Raw genomic sequence first — 19307 nt, 5'->3', positions numbered from 1 at the left:
CTACCACTCCTGCCTTTACTAGACTCGTCCTCGCACGCTCGTCCAAGAGAGCTTTGCGGGTGATAGGAGAATGGTTGCAGTCCAAGAAGAGTTTAGGGAAGACAGCCTTTGCTTTTCCCCCTGCTAGACTCTCTCCTAGATCGAGCGTCTGGTATGCCACGGGAGAAGTTCTCGGCTTGGGAGTTCCTGCCTCTGCCCAGGGCGACTTCTCAAGTCTGGTAGACTCTCCCCGCCGCCTTGCCATGAGACGCTCAAAGATATGTTGGTCATCTTCGGACCTGGACCACCTTTTGAAAGGAATCTTTAGGGCCTTCGAAGTTTTTAACTTCTTAGACTGGTGTCTAGGAGCCCTAAGCAGGAAGATCTCTTCGACAGATAAAGAGACTTCCTTGCTCATTATGTCCTGCATGGACAAGGCCCTACGTGATGGGTCTAATGAGCTTGCTGCATCATTTGTGTCCGGAGTCCTAAAAAAGCGAGAAAACCTCTGCTCTTTCCTTTCTGCTGGAGTTACACCGTGCCAGAGATCTGAGCTTCTCTTTGCTCCTCTTTCCAAGTGCCTTTTTCCAGAAGTCCTGATTAAGGAAATAGCCGCTTCGTTAGTGCAGAAGGACACTCACGATCTTGTTGCGTCCTCAGCTCGCAAAGCTCCCCCTTTGCCTACCTTGTCTGCTAGACCAAGGATGGACACTCCAGCGTCTCGTTTTATTCCGCCCTTTCGTGGCAGAGTCTCCAGCAGAGGAGGTGCTCGTGCCGAAGGGAAACGAGGGAAGAAGAAAGGATCCAAGTCCTATAGGGGCAGAGTCTGACTGCCCGCATCTTCAGACAGCAGTGGGAGCCAGACTCAAGAACTTCTGGCAGACCTGGGAGAAGAGAGGCGCAGATGCACAATCTGTGAAGTTGCTCAGAGAGGGGTACAAGATCCCGTTTGTACGGAAACCCCCTCTAGCAACGTCTCCCATCGATCTCTCTCCCAGGTACAGAGAGGAAGACAAGAGACGAGCCTTGAAACGGGAAGTGTCTCTTTTACTAGAGAAGGGAGCGGTGGTCAGAGTCTCGGACCTTCAATCCCCGGGATTCTACAACCGCCTCTTCTTGGTTTCAAAGAAGACAGGAGGGTGGAGGCCGGTGCTAGACGTCAGTGCTCTGAATGTCTTTGTCACAAAGCAGACGTTCTCCATGGAGACCACAAAGTCAGTCTTAGCAGCGGTCAGAAGGGAAGACTGGATGGTCTCATTAGGCCTAAGGGACGCCTACTTCCACGTCCCCATCCACCCGGACTCCCAACCTTTTCTGAGATTTGTTTTCGAAAAGGTGGTCTACCAGTTTCAGGCCCTGTGCTTTGGCCTAAGCACAGCTCCTCTTGTGTTTACGAGGCTGATGAGGAATGTAGCCAAATTCCTCCATTTATCGGACATCCGAGCCTCCCTTTATTTGGACGACTGGCTTCTCAGAGCCTCTTCCAGTCGTCGCTGTCTGAAGGATCTAAAGTGGACTCTAGATCTGACCAAGGAATTGGGTCTCCTTGTCAATATGGAAAAGTCGCAACTGGTCCCATCCCAAACTATTGTGTATTTAGGGATGGAGATTCACAGTCTAGCTTTTCGGGCTTTTCCGTCGGCCCCCAGAATAAGCCAAGCCCAGTTATGCATCCAGAACATGCTGAAGAAGGAACACTGCTCAGTCAGGAAGTGGATGAGTCTGGTAGGGACGCTATCATCCCTGGAACAATTTGTGTCATTAGGAAGACTACACCTCCGTCCTCTTCAATACCATCTTGCGTTTCACTGGAAAAAGGACAAGACGCTAGAAGCGGTCTCGATCCCCATTTCCGAAAAGATGAAGTCTTGTCTGACTTGGTGGAAGGACAGTATCAACCTAAGAGAGGGTCTTCCCCTGGCTGTTCAGACTCCCAACCACGTTCTCTTCTCGGACGCATCGGACGTAGGCTGGGGCGCGACATTAGACGGTCGGGAATGTTCAGGACTGTGGAACTCGAGTCAAAGGATCATGCATATCAACTGCAAGGAGCTGCTGGCAGTACATCTGGCCTTGAAAAGCTTCAGGTCTCTCCTTCGAGGCAAAGTGGTGGAAGTGAACTCGGACAACACCACTGCCTTGGCGTACATCTCCAAGCAAGGAGGGACCCACTCACTGACGTTGTACGAGATCGCAAGGGACCTGCTCATCTGGTCAAAAGGTCAAGACATTACACTAGTAACGAGGTTCATCCAAGGCAACTTGAATGTCATGGCAGATTGTCTCAGTCGGAAAGGGCAAGTAATTCCAACAGAATGGACCCTCCACAAGGATGTATGCAAGAGACTTTGGGCCACTTGGGGCCAACCAACCATAGATCTCTTTGCAACCTCGCTGACCAAGAGGCTCCCAATATATTGCTCACCAGTCCCAGACCCAGCAGCAATACATATAGATGCCTTTCTCCTAGATTGGTCACATCTAGATCTGTACGCATTCCCACCGTTCAAGATTGTCAACAAGGTACTGCAGAAGTTCGCCTCTCACGAAGGGACAAGGTTGACGCTAGTTGCTCCCCTCTGGCCCGCGAGAGAATGGTTCACCGAGGTACTTCGATGGCTAGTAGACGTTCCCAGAAGTCTTCCTCTAAGGGTGGACCTTCTACGTCAGCCACACGTAAAGAAGGTACACCAAAGCCTCCACGCTCTTCGTCTGACTGCCTTCAGACTATCGAAAGACTCTCGAGAGCTAGAGGCTTTTCGAAGGAGGCAGCCAGTGCGATTGCTAGAGCAAGGAGAGCATCCACCCTTAGAGTCTACCAATCGAAGTGGGAAGTCTTCCGAAACTGGTGCAAGTCAGTCTCTGTATCCTCGACCAGTACCTCTGTAGCTCAAATAGCTGACTTTCTCTTATACCTGAGAAAAGGACGATCCCTTTCAGCTCCCACTATCAAGGGCTACAGAAGCATGTTGGCATCGGTCTTCCGGCATAGAGGCTTAGATCTTTCCAACAATAAAGATCTTCAGGACCTCCTTAAGTCTTTTGAGACCACGAAGGAGCGTCGTTTGATTACACCTGGTTGGAATTTAGACGTGGTTCTAAGATTCCTCATGTCAGACAGGTTTGAGCCGCTACAATCAGCCTCCCTGAAAGATCTCACTTTAAAGACACTTTTCCTGGTATGCTTAGCCACAGCTAAAAGAGTCAGTGAGATTCATGCCTTCAGCAAGAACATCGGATTTTCGTCAGAAAAAGCTACATGTTCGCTACAACTTGGTTTTCTAGCCAAAAATGAGCTGCCTTCTCGACCTTGGCCGAAATCGTTCGATATTCCCAGCTTATCGAATATGGTAGGCAATGAACTAGAAAGAGTCTTATGCCCTGTGAGAGCTCTTAAGTTCTATTTAAAGCGAACTAAACCTTTACGAGGCCAATCTGAAGCTTTATGGTGTTCAGTTAAGAAACCATCTTTGCCTATGTCAAAGAATGCTTTATCCTACTTTATCAGACTGTTAATACGAGAAGCTCATTCACATCTGAGTGAGGAAGACCAAGCATTGCTTAAAGTGAGGACACACGAAGTTAGAGCTGTCGCAACTTCCGTGGCCTTTAAGCAAAATAGATCTCTGCGAAGTATAATGGACGCAACCTATTGGAGAAGCAAGTCAGTGTTTGCGTCTTTTTATCTAAAGGATGTCCAGTCTCTTTACAAGGACTGCTACACACTGGGACCATTCGTAGCAGCGAGTGCAGTAGTGGGTGAGGGCTCAACCACTACAATTCCCTAATTCCATACCCTTTTAATCTTTCTCTTGAAATGTTTTTATTGTTGTTTTTATGGGTTGTCCGGAAGGCTAAGAAGCCTTTCGCATCCTGGTTGATTTGGCGGGTGGTCAAAGTCATTTCTTGAGAGCGCCTAGATTAGGGGTTTGATGAGGTCCTGTTGTATGGGTTGCAACCCTTGATACTTCAGATCCTAGGGGTCGATCAGCATCCTAAGAGGATCGCGAGGCTCCGTAAGGAAGACGTACTTAAAAGGCAGAGTAATTGTTCAAGTCGACTTCCTTACCAGGTACCTATTTATTTTGTTTTTGTTATTTTGATAACTTCTAAAATGAAATAAAAAACTCTTAGCTCATAAAAGTGTAAACATATATTACTGGTCTCTACCCACCATCCTGGGTGTGAATCAGCTATATAATCACCGGCTAAGTTAAATATTGAAAAATGTTATTTTGATTATAAAATAAATTTTTGAATATACTTACCCGGTGATTATAAATTAAATGACCCTCCCTTCCTCCCCAATAGAGACGCAGTGGGACGAGGAGAAAATTGAGTCTTTGTTTACATTGAGAGCTGGGTATCTGGTCGACAGATGGCGCTGTTGGGCACACCCGCAACCTGTGTAGCGATCGCTGGCGAGTTTTTCCGTAGAGTTGTCTGTCGAGCAACAGAGTTGCAGCTATATAATCACCGGGTAAGTATATTAAAAAATTTATTTTATAATCAAAATAACATTTTTACCATTTTTACCGACTCATTGAGTGTTTTATTAGCATTAAGAAGTTTAGTCTCTTGTCATCATTTGGTGCAAGAGATACAGGATTGGTTTTATATTTTAGTAAATAGAAAGCTTTTTACGATTAAGTTTTACTGGGTTTCGTCCCATGTTGGAATTGTAGGAAATGAGCGAGCCGACGTTGCAGCCTTAATCACATTTCCAGCATGGGTGTCCCAGTTTCCAATTTTAAAAGTAGTATTAGGTTTTACTGTAGAGACCAGTGGCAGGCCCACTGGTCTAATTTAAAGAATAATTTTAAATTAAAGTCAGTTAGGCCTTCTGTCCAACCATGACTGCATTTACAGATGGACAGAAGATCTAGTATTGTTTAAACATGTTCGCGTATAGGACACACACATTATGCCCATAGATATCTGATGGCAGGTGGGGCGGATAGGCAGGCTCCTCGCTGCTCTGCTTGCCAAGTAGATATAACCGTTGAACATATTTTAGTGTCCTGTACTGTTTTTAGATGTCAACGTAGGAAAAATCGTTTAATCAGTATGCTCCAGTGGAGCAGGTTGTGCAGTTTTTAAAAGAAATTGGTATTTTTTATGAGTTATAGATATATGGTTTTATTGCAATTTTAAATTTTAACCCGTCGTATAGATTTAATTTAATTATGTTTTACTTTTATTTATATACTTATATTCTATACTAAAAGATATGAGCTGAATGGCCTTGCGGTTCCGGCGTTTGGCTTCGGGCCAAAAATTTTATAAATCAATCAAATCAATCCTATTGGTCTGCAAATACATATCGACGTCCCTCGATCATTTTGTTTCAGCAGAGTTATCGTTCACATTGAATATGTGTTGGTGATTTGGTTTTCGTATTTATAGTTATCCTGTTGCATTATTCAACTTGTACAATATTAGCCATAGGTACCAAGAATGCTGCTGATGTTCAAGGAAAGAAGAAGAGGATGCTTTCTATGGGGACGAAGGAAGTAAACGTTGTTCATGAACAGTTCTCTATTGGTGAGGAGGAGGTGGATGACCCTATGACAACAGCAGAAATTAAGAAGGCTTTAGCTGCTTTTCAGAAAGTGTAATCTTTTGTAGAAAAGAGACACCCAGAAAAGGTTCACATAGGTCGTTCTCTTGAGTATTTAAATGACGTTTGCCGGAGTCATTTCTGGAACGTTTTAAGAACCAGGCAGAAACAAGCTTCCTTGGATAGTTATTTTAAAGAGGGCTTCGATACTAGTAGGCCAAGAGGAAACTCAAAGTGATCCCCCCCCAAAAAAAGGAAAAGTACAACTGATGAAAAAAATGATTAAATTTAGAAAATACAAAAATACAAAATACAAATCCTGCCAGCAATTTCAATGTGACATATTGTTAATAGTGTGAATGTGAGCGGGGTGGTAGGTCTACTCCATTCCCTCTACTACATGCCAACAAGTGGTGGGTAGTTACAGCTTTCACCAAAAATAGCTCAATGTTTGTATAGTAGGGAAAATTATAAACTATTTACAAACCGGTCACATTTCATGTACAACTCAGGGCCTATCAATCTTTCCTCTGTGTGACAAGACCGATGGTGGTGACAGCAGTCCATGCTTTGGACCCATGCAACTCGAAAATTGATCACTTCCAGGGAAGAAATTTTTGAGGGGGCTTCCTGCCCATCAAGCAGTGTCTCCTAATTGAAGGACAAGAGTTTGTAGGCCGCATAGAAATTTGTATTTTCCTTGGCCGTACCAACCTGAGTCCTTTAATAAAACTTCCCTCCTCAACCACCCCTCTCAGTCCTGGGCAGAAAGATCAAAACGAAAGTGAATAATATCCAACTGGAAAGGAGTTGGCTCCTCACCTGCTACCTACCCATTTAGATACAGCTTGTTAACCAATTTTTAACAATCGATTCCAGCTCGCATTGAAATGATATCTTCTAATTAAAGGACAAAGGTTTGTATGGTTAGGAAAAATACATATTACTTGAAAATCTGCGATATTTCAGGCAGAAAATTGATAATAGCAAACTGCACTTACTGGAGAGGAATTTCTCTGATCTCCAAGAGTGTGATTATTATTATTATTACTTGCTAAGCTAGAACCCTAGTTGGAAAAGCGGGATGCTATAAGCCCAGGAACCCCAACAGGGAAAATAGCTCAGTGAGGAAAGGAAAAAAGGAAAAATAAAACATTTTAAGCATATAAACTATAAAAACTTTAACAAAACTAGAGAAAGAGAAATTAGATAGAATAGTGTGCCCGAGTGTACCCACAAGTAAGAGAACTCTAACCCAAGAAAGTGGAATACCATGGTACAGAGGCTATGGCACTACCCAAGACTAGAGAACAATGGTTTGATTTAGGACATTGTTTATTGTTAATAATACAGTAAAGTTTTTTTTTATGTCACAGTAATTCTTGTCCCAGCAAAAAATCTTCATACTGGTAGTACAGCACTGTAAAATTAATCAGTTTACAAATGCATATTGCAGCTAAAGGTATTTCTTTGTATTTCTTGCAGTAATGAATTGGAAACCCCTTTTGTTGCTGCTGAAGAAGTCATAGTCACACAGAATGTTCAAGACACAGAGGATGAGACAAAACTTTCCTCTAAAGGAAATATTCTCGGGTGAGTTATTCATGTTTTTTTTTTTCATATATGTTTTATATCCTTTTAACACTAGTGGGTATTCAGTTGTAATTCACAGATTTTACCATAATTTTATTTAAAAAGTAGTTATTGAAAATTTGAATAAAATTAGAAATCAAGTTCACATGCAGTGATTTATTCGTGAGAGAGAGAGAGAGAGAGAGAGAGAGAGAGAGAGAGAGAGAGAGAGAGAGAGAGAGAGAGAGAGAGAGAGAGAGAGTGTGTGTGTGTGTGTCTCCGTGTGTTTTTTTTACAAGGAATTTGGATGTCTCAAAGACTTTTTTATTCCATCAGTGGAGACTGCTTGCTCTTTGGTAGAGCGATTTACTTTAGCCATTTAGAGAGTTCTTATGATCTTGTCTAACTTATTCTTAAACATGTTTACCGTGTTACTGATTACATCGGCTGGAAATCTATTCCAAGTTTTTGGTATGTAAAGAAAGTGCTGCATTTCAACTCCATTTTGTATCTGTTACCTCTGGACTGATTTGTGCTAAGCATAAATAGATTGTTGTGATCCACATTTGTTATTCCTTTAAGAATTTTGAATGCCTATATTAATTGTCCCCTTAGTCATTTAGTTTGTAGATCAAATAAGTTCAAACGTTCCATCCTTCGTGTATAGAGAGAGAGAGAGAGAGAGAGAGAGAGAGAGAGAGAGAGTGTGTGTGTGTTTTAGTTAGTTAGATAGTTACAAGGATTTCGGATGTCTTAAAGACTTTTTAGTCTATCCGCAGAGGCGGAGACTCCATTTGCTCTTTGGTAGAGAGATTTAGTTTAAGCATTTAGAGTTTCATGATCTTGTCTAACTTATTGTTAAACTCTTTTACCGTGTTACTGTTTTCTACATCTGGTGGAAGTCTATTCCAAGTTTGTGGTATTTTGTATGTAAAGAAATTGTCACATTGAGTGGTGTTGTATCTTTTCCATTCCAGTTTGTATCCGTTACCTCTGGTCTGATTTGTGCTAAGTGTGAATAGATTGTTGTAATCTACATTTGTTATTCTTTTAAGAATTTTAAATGCCTCTATTAACTGTCCTCTTAGTCGTTGAGTTTGTAGATCAAATAAGTTCAAATGTTCCATCCTCCGTCTATATCCAAATTGCCTTAGTGTTAAAACTAGTTTGGTGACCCTAGCTTGTACTGCTTCCAGTCTATCTCTATCCTTCTGAATACTTGGAGCCCAGAATAGGACTCCGTATTTTAGATGAGGTCTTATTATTGATATGTACAGCTATAGTACAGTGTCTTTGTTTCTGTATTTTAATTGTCTCTTTATGTAGCCTCTTAGTTTTTGTGCTTTCTTTTCAGCTTTTATGATCTGTTTGGTGAACTTCAAATCCTTGCTGATAATAATACCGAGATCTTCCTCTTGGTCCACACTTTCTATTGCATTACCCAGCAATGAGTAATTTGATTGTGGGTTACTATGACCTATGTGCATGACTACATTTCCCACAGTTGAAAGGCATTTGCCATTTTCTGGACCATTCTTTTAGCTTCATTAGATCCTCTCCTAAGGTTTCTATGTCTTATGAGTTCGCAGCATTTATGCCCCATTTAGTATCGTTTCAAATTTGGCTATTCTACTAGTAATCCTAAATCTATATCGTTAATGTAGATCAGAAATAGCAGTGGTACATGGCTGCATCCTTGGGTACACCACTTATAACAGCTGCCCACTTTGAAGCTTCTCCATTGTTTACAACTCTCAGTTTTCTGTTTGTTAGCCAATCTTCAATCCATTCAGCTGGCTCGTTGCCTAGTGGTCTAATTTTGACCATTACCATTTTTTATGAGGAACTTTGTCAAAAGCATTTTGTAAGTCTAGATAAATTATGTTTATTTCCCTGCTTTTGTCATAAATACTAAACATGTAGTGGAAAAATTCCAAAAGATTTGTCGGACATGATCTCTTTTGTGTAAAACCATGTTGGCTGTCTATCAAAAGATTGTTCTACTATTGATCTACTATAATTGATTGAAAAGTTTTGCAAGGCACTGAAGTTAGACACTGGTCTGTAGTTGTCAGGTTCTTCTTTAGGCCCCCTTCTTGTAGATTGGAAGAACATTGCCTAGTTTCCATCCTTGTGGTGCCTTTCTTTTGTTGGCTATCTTTTGGAACATTTTGCAAAAGTGTGGGTTTATATCTTCTAGTTTTATAATCTCCATTGGATGAATATCATCTGGACCTAGTGCCGTTGACTTACAGAGTCCTTTTATTTTCTATTTGACATCCATTGTAAAATTGTTTCTTTTAATGGTTGTGGCCCTTCATATTTGATAGCTGGTTCAGGTAGGGTCATTGGTTCATCCCTAGTGAATACAGCTCTGAAATATGCATTCATCAGTTCAGCTTTTTCTAAATCCTTTGTTATTATATTACCCTCTGAGTCTCTTACCTGGCTAATGTTGTTTTTGATTGGGTTTCTACTGTTTACATAGGAATTCTGACACTTGGTACTTTGTCCAATTCTCTCGAGAACCACAAGAAAAACATGTTGAAAGTTAATATTATCTTTGTAACAATGAGATATATTATTTTGAATATCTTTCTTATTTCAGAAATTCTTTCACAGAAAAGAAAGTAGATTCTTTAACCATTGCCAATGGTGCTGTAAGGGATAATTACAACTGGACCCAAACCATTGAAGATGTAGAAGTGAGAGTACCAGTACCACCAAGCATAAAGAAGGGAAAGCAGGTACCCGTATAGAATTAACTACCTTTGCTTGTTACAATAACAAGGTAGTACTGTAATACCCAAATGATTAATTTGATAAATATCTTTAGCAAATAAGAAATGATGTATGATTCTATAAACAGACATTATTATTATTATTTTGAATATTGTTATTACACTTATTGTTTCTACAAAAATACAAACCCTTTTACTCTTTATTATGGATATATTAACCTAGCCATAAACTTTTTATGCGAGGTATAACAACGCGCCGCTAGTAAGAGGTGGGTTGACCAGCCACCCTATTCACACACTTGATGAATGTATGTCACTTTTTTTTCTGGCTAGGTAAAATGCAGACACGCTAATAATGAGACTTGCTGTAAACAAAAGTATTCTTGGGCAAGTGCGTTGGTAGGCAATGGAAGAGTAAGTCCAAAAGGGATTTATCTTCCTCAGGTATTTCCCTGACGGCTAAGAGTTCCTGACTTTTCTCTCCATTGCCTCATTCCCTACCCAAAACAGCATGACCGCAGGGGAGTCTACCCCTTTGACGCTTTCATCTCATGCCTGCATTGGGGCTTTCGGGTCAGCCCACTAAGAAATGGCTCTTGGAGTCGCTGATTTGCCAGACAGCGGAAACACATATCTGTCTTCCCCCTCCCTGAGACTCTGGAGGGGTTTTCTCTCCAATACATCTTATGCCCCTTTCGGATGCATTCTTCTCAACTCCTTGGCAGCAGAGGAGTTTCTGGCGGATTCTCTCTGGAGTGCCTGTAAAGCCTACAATCTCTTCGAGGTGAGCAGGCCAGCAGAGCTTGCTCAATGTATCGAGTGCACCCAGCAACCTGAGCTTGCTGTGCATACTAGGTTCCCTTGGTAAGGAGAAACTTTGATTCTCTTTCCTACCTCTGTAGGGGTGAGCTTCAGCTCTCTCCCCCCTTTTTGGAGAGAGTCGTTCGCAACTCCATTGCTGCAGAAGAGTTGCTGGCAGGGTCCTCCCAGAGTCCCGAAGGTTTGCCGATCCCCTCGGGGTGACCATGGTAGCTTATCTTGGTCAGCCAGCTGAGCTTGCTTAGCAGGCTGGGTGCACTCAGCAACCTGAGCTAGCTCAGTGCACCGAGTTTCCTCAGCAGGAGAAACAAATTCTCACGGTCCTCCAGCCTATGAGGAAGGTCGCCCTTCTTGCCAATGTGTAAGGGCTTTTTCTTTTTAGTGGTCTACCCTTCGAGTTCCTCGTAAACGGGCTTTACCCTCGTCTATGCCTTGCTCCACTTTGTCCTTTATCCAGACAAGCAGCAGTCTCTTCATCTCATCGTGGACATGGGTCCTCCTGCTGGAGAAAAGTCACGCCCTTAGAAGGTATCGATGCTTTGATAGCTTCCTTCTGCAGGATCGTTCCTATCGTAGACGGATTTCTGCCATATTCCTTCGCGAGCACACTTAACTGCATGCCAGCCTCATATTTCTTGTTTATTTCTATCTTCATCATCATGGAAAGCATCATCCTCTTCTTTCCCTTGACATCAGCGACTTTTTTGGGACCCATGGCTAATGATGTAACGTAATATCACATACGATACAGTACAATTGTTACGAAAGCGAAATCCCAAACACTAAGTCAATGGATACGATACCGCTGCCGAAACGAAAAGACATTGGAATGCCCATGCGTAGATGCATGATGGGATACAGTACAGTAATGCTGAGCAATAGGAGAGTAGGATCTCATGGTGGTAACTAGCATCTGAGTAGGGAAATAACCAATGGGAGTGAGGGAGGATGGTAGCGAGTATACGGGCTGGCAGCTCGCAAATTTTAAAATCAATCTCGTACACGGTCGGGCTCTCGCACCATACCTCCTTTCGTTATCTGAAACATTTTTTGTGATGCGAATTGTAAAATTTTTCCTATCTCGTTTCGCAGTGAAAATTTCGTAAGTAGATTCTTTCGTATTGAGAGGTTTGACTGTAGTTCTTTCTTTTATCTCTGCATGATCAAGGTGTAGCTTCTACAACTTTTGCCTTATGTAAGTCGGTACTAACTAGACCCTTGCTTATGCTTTTGATATTGAACTTAATAGCAAGCTGTTCAATACGATCCCAAAGGTTTCTGCTAAACTGAAACCAAATGTTCCTCCTAAGGCTATTTCTTGGTCGTTAGATAAAGTCCTGCATTTTGCCTCCTCGATAGATAACACCTCTACTTCTCTGAGGGATGTTACTCAAAAGTCTATCATTTTGCTTGCTATGGCGTCTGGTGTTAGTCAGCGATATTGTGGCCCTTTTAAGGGATGATGGCCACATTGAATTCTCGGAATCGGGGGAAGTAAATCTTTACCCTGATCCTACATTCTTGGCAAAAAACAAACTTCCCACGAAAGCCTGGGGGCCTTGGAAGATTGTCCCACTTTAGGAGGACCCTTCTCTGTGTCCCATTGAGTGCCTTAAGGCCTACCTGTTAAAAAACTAGGCCTTTAAAGGCGGCCAACTTTTAAAAGGGTAGACGACAGGATCTAATCTTTCTCTGAAACAGCTAAGGTCCAATCTCACCTATTTCATCAGAATGGCTAACCCTGATAGTATACCATCAGGTCACGACCCTAGAAAAGTTGCCACTTCCTTAAATTTTTCCCAATCTATGTCCTTTGCAGGCTTACATGGGCTGGAAATATTCAAGAGCGTTCTTCAAAACATTACTTACGACAGTTGGAAGAGATTAAACACTTTGTAGTGGCTGCTGGTAGTGTCATTATACCAGCTTCTTAAGTGTTGTATATGTACTCTTATAGACTGTATAGTTGTGATTTCTCAGTCTACATTGTGCAAGGGGACTTGTGTACCTCTTTTCAATGTACTATTTAATATTTCAAAGAGTCAAAGGTGACATTTTTCCCTTTATATCATGAGTATTACTGTTTTACTACTCTGTTCATATATTTGGGGTCGGAATACTCCGGTTTTCTGGATGTATCTTCTGCATATAATGTTAAAATTGATTACCGTTACATTTGTGCATCTTTTGGAAACAATGAAAGACTGCTGTTCCTTTTTGGGTTTCCTTTCATTGGACCTACTGTGCAAAATGAAAGTAGCGTAACTCAATTTCTAACACTCCTTTTATAGACTTGTCTTTTCATCATCTGGAGACAAAGATCTTCTCCACAGTGAGTGGGACTATGACGTTGATTTCCTTTGCTCCTACGTTTTACAAACATATCGTTTGCACCATAGTTACCAAAGCTAAGGGAAGTATGATTGTGTCTATGGGGTGTTAAACTCTCCCGGCCACAACTGAAAATGATAATTTTCTGGTACACTTCCATCAGGACGACATGGCTTGAGCACGAAAAACGGATTTTGACATAAGAAAAATCTATTTTTGGGTGAGATAGCCATGTTGAACAGATGGCCTGCCTTTTACTTGTCCATCCCCTCCCAATTCTCAAGTGTGGGACCTCCCCGTCATGCAATGACTGGTACTGGAATGGTTCAACAGGAAATGTGTTAGTTGTAGCACATTGAGATTGGGAGTTGTAGTGGTTCACTTGCCCATGGATCCTACCCTCTACCTTATCCTTCGAGACAAGTTTAATTCTATTCGGGGAAGGATAACCATGGCTTGTTATCAACACATCTCTGATTTATACACACACACACACACTTTTTTTTTCAATATCAAACTTACCCGATGATCATATAGCTGCATCCCTGCTGCCCGACAGAAAAAATCTACGGGAGGAATACGCCAGCGATCGCTATACAGGTGGGGGTGTACATCAACAGCGCCATCTGTCAAGTAGGTACTCAAGTACTCGATGTCAACAACGAACCAATTTTCCCTCTGTCGTGCCACAGGCAAGACCTACTGAATACGCCATCCCTAACTGGTTTTGTTTTCACAACGTTTTGGTGAAGTACACTATTCCAGTTTTGAGCTTTCGCTATGCAGGGGTTTTATCTTCATTTCAAAACTTGAACTCGTTTTGGATAGATTTAATTTTGGTGACGAAGAGAGTATGGACTCGAAGAGAGTATGGACTCTCTTTCACTTTTAAATGGCCGACCCTTCCCTTAGACGGAAGTATGTTTAGGTTTTTGGTAACTTTGCTTAACAAGTTATAGATCTATTTATTTTATATCTCTCCGCCTTTAAGGCCTCTTCGATTAACTTTCCATTTATTATAAACTTATAAAAATTAATTTTTATGTTTGTTTATATGCGACCTTTCCTAATAGTAGGCGGTCCTTACTTGGAACCGAAGTTAATTAACTTTGAGCCCGTCATATCGTATTTACCTTTTAAGAATTTAAACCCTTTTTTGATTTTATGTTTTTGAAAGAATTTCTTTGATAGTCTCGTACTGTTTTCAAAGATGAACTAACGTTTAGTTTTGTCTCCGCAGTTGTTGACGTTCAGAACGTTCAACTTGCGCTCTATCGTTACGATAGAGAGAGAGTATTTCACGGTTTCACGTTGCAGTAAGAGTAAACCGATTCTAGCGTTTCGTTCATTCTTTCTTAGCTTAAATGGTTTAAATTCTAAATAAAGGAACTTTTTATTTGGGAAACCTTTCAGTTTTTTCCTTTAGCAAATAATATGTTTTAACGATATATAATTGGGCTCTTCTCTTTGGTTCTAAGTCAAGAGAGAAGAGAGAGAAGGATAGAGACGGAGGGAGAGAGAGGAGAATAAACGTTTCGTTCAAGCGGGTAACGTTGTTCTCGTTTTTTTTTTACTCTTCTCCCTTGTCGCTGTAGGGGAAGAAGGTAAAACGTTTCTAGAGTTTTATTCTTGTTCCCAAGGCTTTATGCGGTGAGAGATTTTAAACGTAGTTTATTTGATCAGTGTTTAGTCTTTTCCAGCCACTGAATTCTTTATCTTTAATTGTGTTTTTCTGTTGCATTGTAAACTGTTTTCGCAATTACTACCTTTTAATGAAGGATAGGATTGCGTGTTTCAGGTGGAAATCAGTTAAAGTTTCGATTTCAGTGAAATAAGTGCAAACAGAAAATCAAAAGTGATAAAGTGATATGCGCAAAGTGTTACAGTGTTGCGTTCGAGGGTTCGTCTGTTCGTGCCAGTTGTTCACCTAGTCCGATACCTCTTACAAGCTCCCAAGCCCAGGGGAGAAGTAATGTCGAAGGACTTATGGGTTCCACAGGCCTTGATCGACGAACAGATGTTTCCCTCCGTGGTTTCGGGTGTATCTACACACGTTGCCGACGTGATCACCCCACCCACACAAAGACGAGAGAGCCCATTTATTCCTCGTCTGCGGAAGAGGTTTCTCGCAGAAACCATGGACCAATCTTGCTGCTTTTTAAATGCAAGTCGGTCCCTTCCGTGCAAGTCCAACGGCCTAGGTGTAGCCACTGGGTCAGTTCGGACTCGCTGCAGTCATCCGACGACTGCACACCTTCCGAGAGAGGCAAGGTGGTACCGCAACAGGCAGTAACTCCGTCTGTTGCCGCACCAGCTGTTTTAGACCCTCAGTCACAACGGACAGTAGCTCCGTTTGTTGCCGTCTTTTATAGACCCTAGTGGTCCATGCTGCAGATATGCAGTCTCAGTTGCTTCCTTCATGCAGGAGTATCGTGCTGAGAAGGTTGACACTGCACCTGTTAACCTACAACCTGCCACGGTTGTGCGCTCAGCAGATACTGCGGCTGGCTGCTCCCACACTCCACCTGTGAGAGCTCCACCACCGATGCGCAGTCGACCCTGCCAGACGCATGTTCATGCTGCACCCTCCGTTGACATGCGTGAGCTACCGCATCAGCAGTGGGAAGGTGCTGTCAAGCTGCCGTGTTTTGCCGCAATGCGGCATGATCCGCAACCCACGGCAGTCCCTCCCACGCACCAGCACTCCGCTTTTGTTGTTGCCAGCTCCCACACTCCGACTGCGGAGCAGGGTTGCCAACTCAAATTTTCAAATGTCGCTAGATAGGCTTGCAAAAGTAGCTAGAAAGTAGCTAAAGTCATATGGAATTTCTCTAAGAAAGTAGCTAAAATAGAATACTGTAAAAAAGGCAATGAATTAGCACAAAATCGCTAATTTGGCTACTCTGCTGCGGAGAAGGTTGACGATGCACCCGTTGGCCTACAGCCTGCCACGGTTGTGCGCCCGGCATGGCTGCCTGCTCCCACACTCTTGTTGTGAGAGCTCCTCCACCCATGCGCAGTCGACTCTGCCAGACGCATGCTGACTCCCACAGACACACGGAGCACTCCGTTGCCGTGCGTGAGCTACCACAAGCTGCCGTGTTTTGACACGGTGTGTCAGCCTCCGCAACACTCTGTGGTTACCGCCACTCGCCCGCAGCAAACTAGTCAGTCAGGAGTTGAGGCTTCCCCACACAGCTTTGGTTGTTGCCAACTCACAGACTGTCAAACAGTTACATGACGTTGCCTTCTGGTGTGCTACTAATACACCAGTGCTGTATGTCCTCACGCACCTGTTGGGGTTGACAGTTCAGTTTTTGACAGTTCACAGACTGTCAAGCAGTTTCATAACGTTGCCTTCTGGTCTGCTGCTTATGCACCAGTGAAACCCTCACTGAGATAACCTAGCTTTTCTCGGACATGGTTCCTGTAGATGAGAAAGTGCTGTTCTCCCTCCTTCTGATATTCCCTTGAGGACTCTGTCATTTGGAGAGGAGCCTTAAGCTGCTTAGCCTTCTATGGACTTTAATTAAAGCATAACATGCTTCCAGGGAGGGTAAATGGTTCCGCTTCAGTCGCTAACCCCGTCTGTTGCCACACCTGCTCCCATAGACCTTGGGCTTTGTTGCAAGACATGCAGTCCAAGCTTAGTCCTTGATAGAGGATTTTTTACGGAGAAGAACCTTCTTGCCAACAACCTTCCTACCGGTTGGTTGTACGCCCTGTTGACGCTGAGGTATCCTACTCACGTCCGCCAGTTGAGATGGTTCCTCCACCGGTGCGACCCAGTGTGAAGCGACTCTCGGAGGTGGTTGTGGACGTTCAGTGTGTCACTGGGAAGACGTTCAACAACCTGCAGAGGTGACTTGTTGTGACGCAGTGCGGCAACCTCAGCAACCCGTTAAGGGGTTGTCTGCACAACCCAGACAGTCTAGACAGTTTCGGGTTGTCGCTGTACTTCCTCGCTTCCCCATGGTTGACAGTTCACAGACTGTGCAGCAGTACCATGATCTTGTGTCCGGCTCCGTCACGCATCCACCAGTGCGACCGGATTCAGCGAGTCAGACGTTGCCCACTCCGTTGCCGTTTCCTCATCAGTTTCGGATGAGGAACCCTCTGATGAGGACATGGCTGAACAAGACGATCAACCCCCAGCCCTGCTATCCATCCAGAAGATGCTGAAGAAGGAACACGGCCCTGTCAGGCTGTGGATGAGTCTGGTTAGGACACTGTCATCCGTGGTTCAATTGGTGTCACTTGGAAGACTACACCTCCGTCCTCTTCGGTTTCATCTAGCTCTTCACTGGAAAAGGACAAGACGCTAGAAGCGGTCTCGATCCCGGTTTCCGGAAGATAAGTCTGGTCTGACTTGATGAAAGGACTTTATCAACCTCTAATAGGGTTTTCCCCTGACTGTTCAGACTCCCAACCACGTTCTCTTCTCAGACGCATCGGACGTAGGCTGGGGTGCGACCTTAGGCGGTAGGGAATGCTCGGGATTATGGAACTCGAGTCAAAGGACAATGCATTTCACCTGCAAGAAGCTTCTGACAGTACGTCTGACCTGGAAAGCTTCAGGTCTCTCCTTCAAGGCAAAGTAGTGGAGGTGAACACGGACAACTCCCTGCTTTGATGTACATCTCCTAGCAAGGAGGGACCTACTCTCTGACATGGTACGAGTTCGCAAGTGACCTCCTCTCCTGTTCAACAGGTCTAGACTTTTCGCTAGTAACAAGTTTCTTCCAAGGCAACTTGAATGTCTTAGCAGATTGTCTCAGTAGGAAGGGACAATAATTCCAACATATTGGGCCCTCCACAAGGATGTATGCAAGAGACTTTGGGTCACCTGGGGCCAGCCAACCATAGATCTCTTCGCAACCTCGATGTCCAAGAGGCTCTCTATACTTTGCTCACCTATCCCGGACCCAGCAGTAGTTCTTTTAGATGCCTTTATACTAGATTGGTCTCATCTAGATCTTTATGCATTCCCTCCGTTCTAGATTGTCAACAAGGTACTGCAGAAGTTCGCCTCTCACGAAGGGACAAAGTTGACACTAGTTGCTTCCCTCTGGCCCGCGAGAGAATAACCTACCGAGGTACTTCGATGGCTAGTAGACGTATCCAGAACTCTTCCCCTATGGGTGGACCTGCTACGTCTGCCACGCGTAAGAAGGTACTCCAAGGCCTCCACGCTCTTCGTCTCACTGCCTTCAGAGTATCGAAAGACTCTCGAGAACTAGAGGTTTTTCGAAGGAGGCAACCAGAGCGATGGCTAGAGCAAGGAGAACATCCACCCTTAGAGTCTACCAATCGAAGTGGGAAATCTTCCGAAACTGGTGCAAGTCAGTATCCGTATCCTCGACCAGTACCTCTGTAACTCAAATAGCTGACTTCCTCTTATATCTGAGGAAAGAGCGATCTCTTTCAGCTCCCACTATCAAGGGTTACAGAAGCATGTTGGCATCAGTCTTCCGTCACAGAGGCTTAGATCTTTCCAACAATAAAGATCTACAGGACCTCCTTAAGTCTTTTGAGACCACGAAGGAGCGTCGTTTGCTTACACCTGGTTGGAATTTAGACGTGGTTCTAAGATTCCTTATGTTAGACAGGTTCGAACCACTTCAATCAGCCTCCCTGAAAGATCTCACCTTTAAGACTCTTTTCCTGATATGCTTAACCACAGCTAAAAGAGTCAGTGAGATTCATGCCTTCAGCAAGAACATCGGATTCTCATCCGAAACGGCTACATGTTCTACATCTTGGTTTTCTAGCCAAACACGAGCTGCCTTCTCGGCCTTGACCAATATCGTTCGATATTCCAAACTTATCGTATGGTTGGAAATGAACTAGAAAGAGTATTATGTCCTGTAAGAGCTCTTAAGTTCTACTTTAAAACCTTTGCGAGGCCCGTCTGAAGCTTTATGGTGTTCAGTTAAGAATTCATCTTTGCCTATGTCAGAGAATTCTTTATCCTATTTTTATCAGACTGTTAATACGAGAAGGTCATTCCCTTCTGAATGAGGAAGACCAAGCTTGGCTGAAGGTAAGGACACACGAAGTTAGAACTGTCACAACTTCCGTGACCTTTAACCAAAATAGATCTCTGCAAAATATATTCGACGCAACCTATTGGAAAAGCAAATCAGTGTTCGCGTCTTTTATCTTAAGAATGTCCAGTCTCTTTACGAGAACTGCTACACTCTGGGACCATTCGTAGCAACGAGTGCAGTAGTGGTGGGGGCTCCACCACTACAATTCCCTAATTCCAGAACCTTTTTAATCTTTCTCTTGAAATATTTTTGGGT

At 43.3% G+C, this 19307-nt stretch overlaps 1 protein-coding gene across 1 annotated transcript in view; it reads left to right on the top strand.

Moving 5' to 3' along the window:
* The window catches only part of LOC137631152 (nudC domain-containing protein 3-like), a 62090-nt gene that overhangs the window by 17078 nt on the left and 25705 nt on the right, over positions 1-19307 (top strand). Inside the window, exons 3-4 of the mRNA XM_068362850.1 lie at positions 7025-7132; positions 9720-9858. Coding sequence (XP_068218951.1) covers positions 7025-7132; positions 9720-9858 — 247 coding nt within the window. The remainder of the gene's footprint in view (positions 1-7024; positions 7133-9719; positions 9859-19307) is intronic.

The sequence above is a fragment of the Palaemon carinicauda genome, chromosome 39 (genome assembly GCF_036898095.1).
Source record: "Palaemon carinicauda isolate YSFRI2023 chromosome 39, ASM3689809v2, whole genome shotgun sequence".
Lineage (NCBI taxonomy): Eukaryota > Metazoa > Arthropoda > Malacostraca > Decapoda > Palaemonidae > Palaemon > Palaemon carinicauda.
The sequence above is the reverse complement of the archived record's forward strand: the minus strand, read 5'-3'. Positions and strand labels throughout refer to the sequence as shown.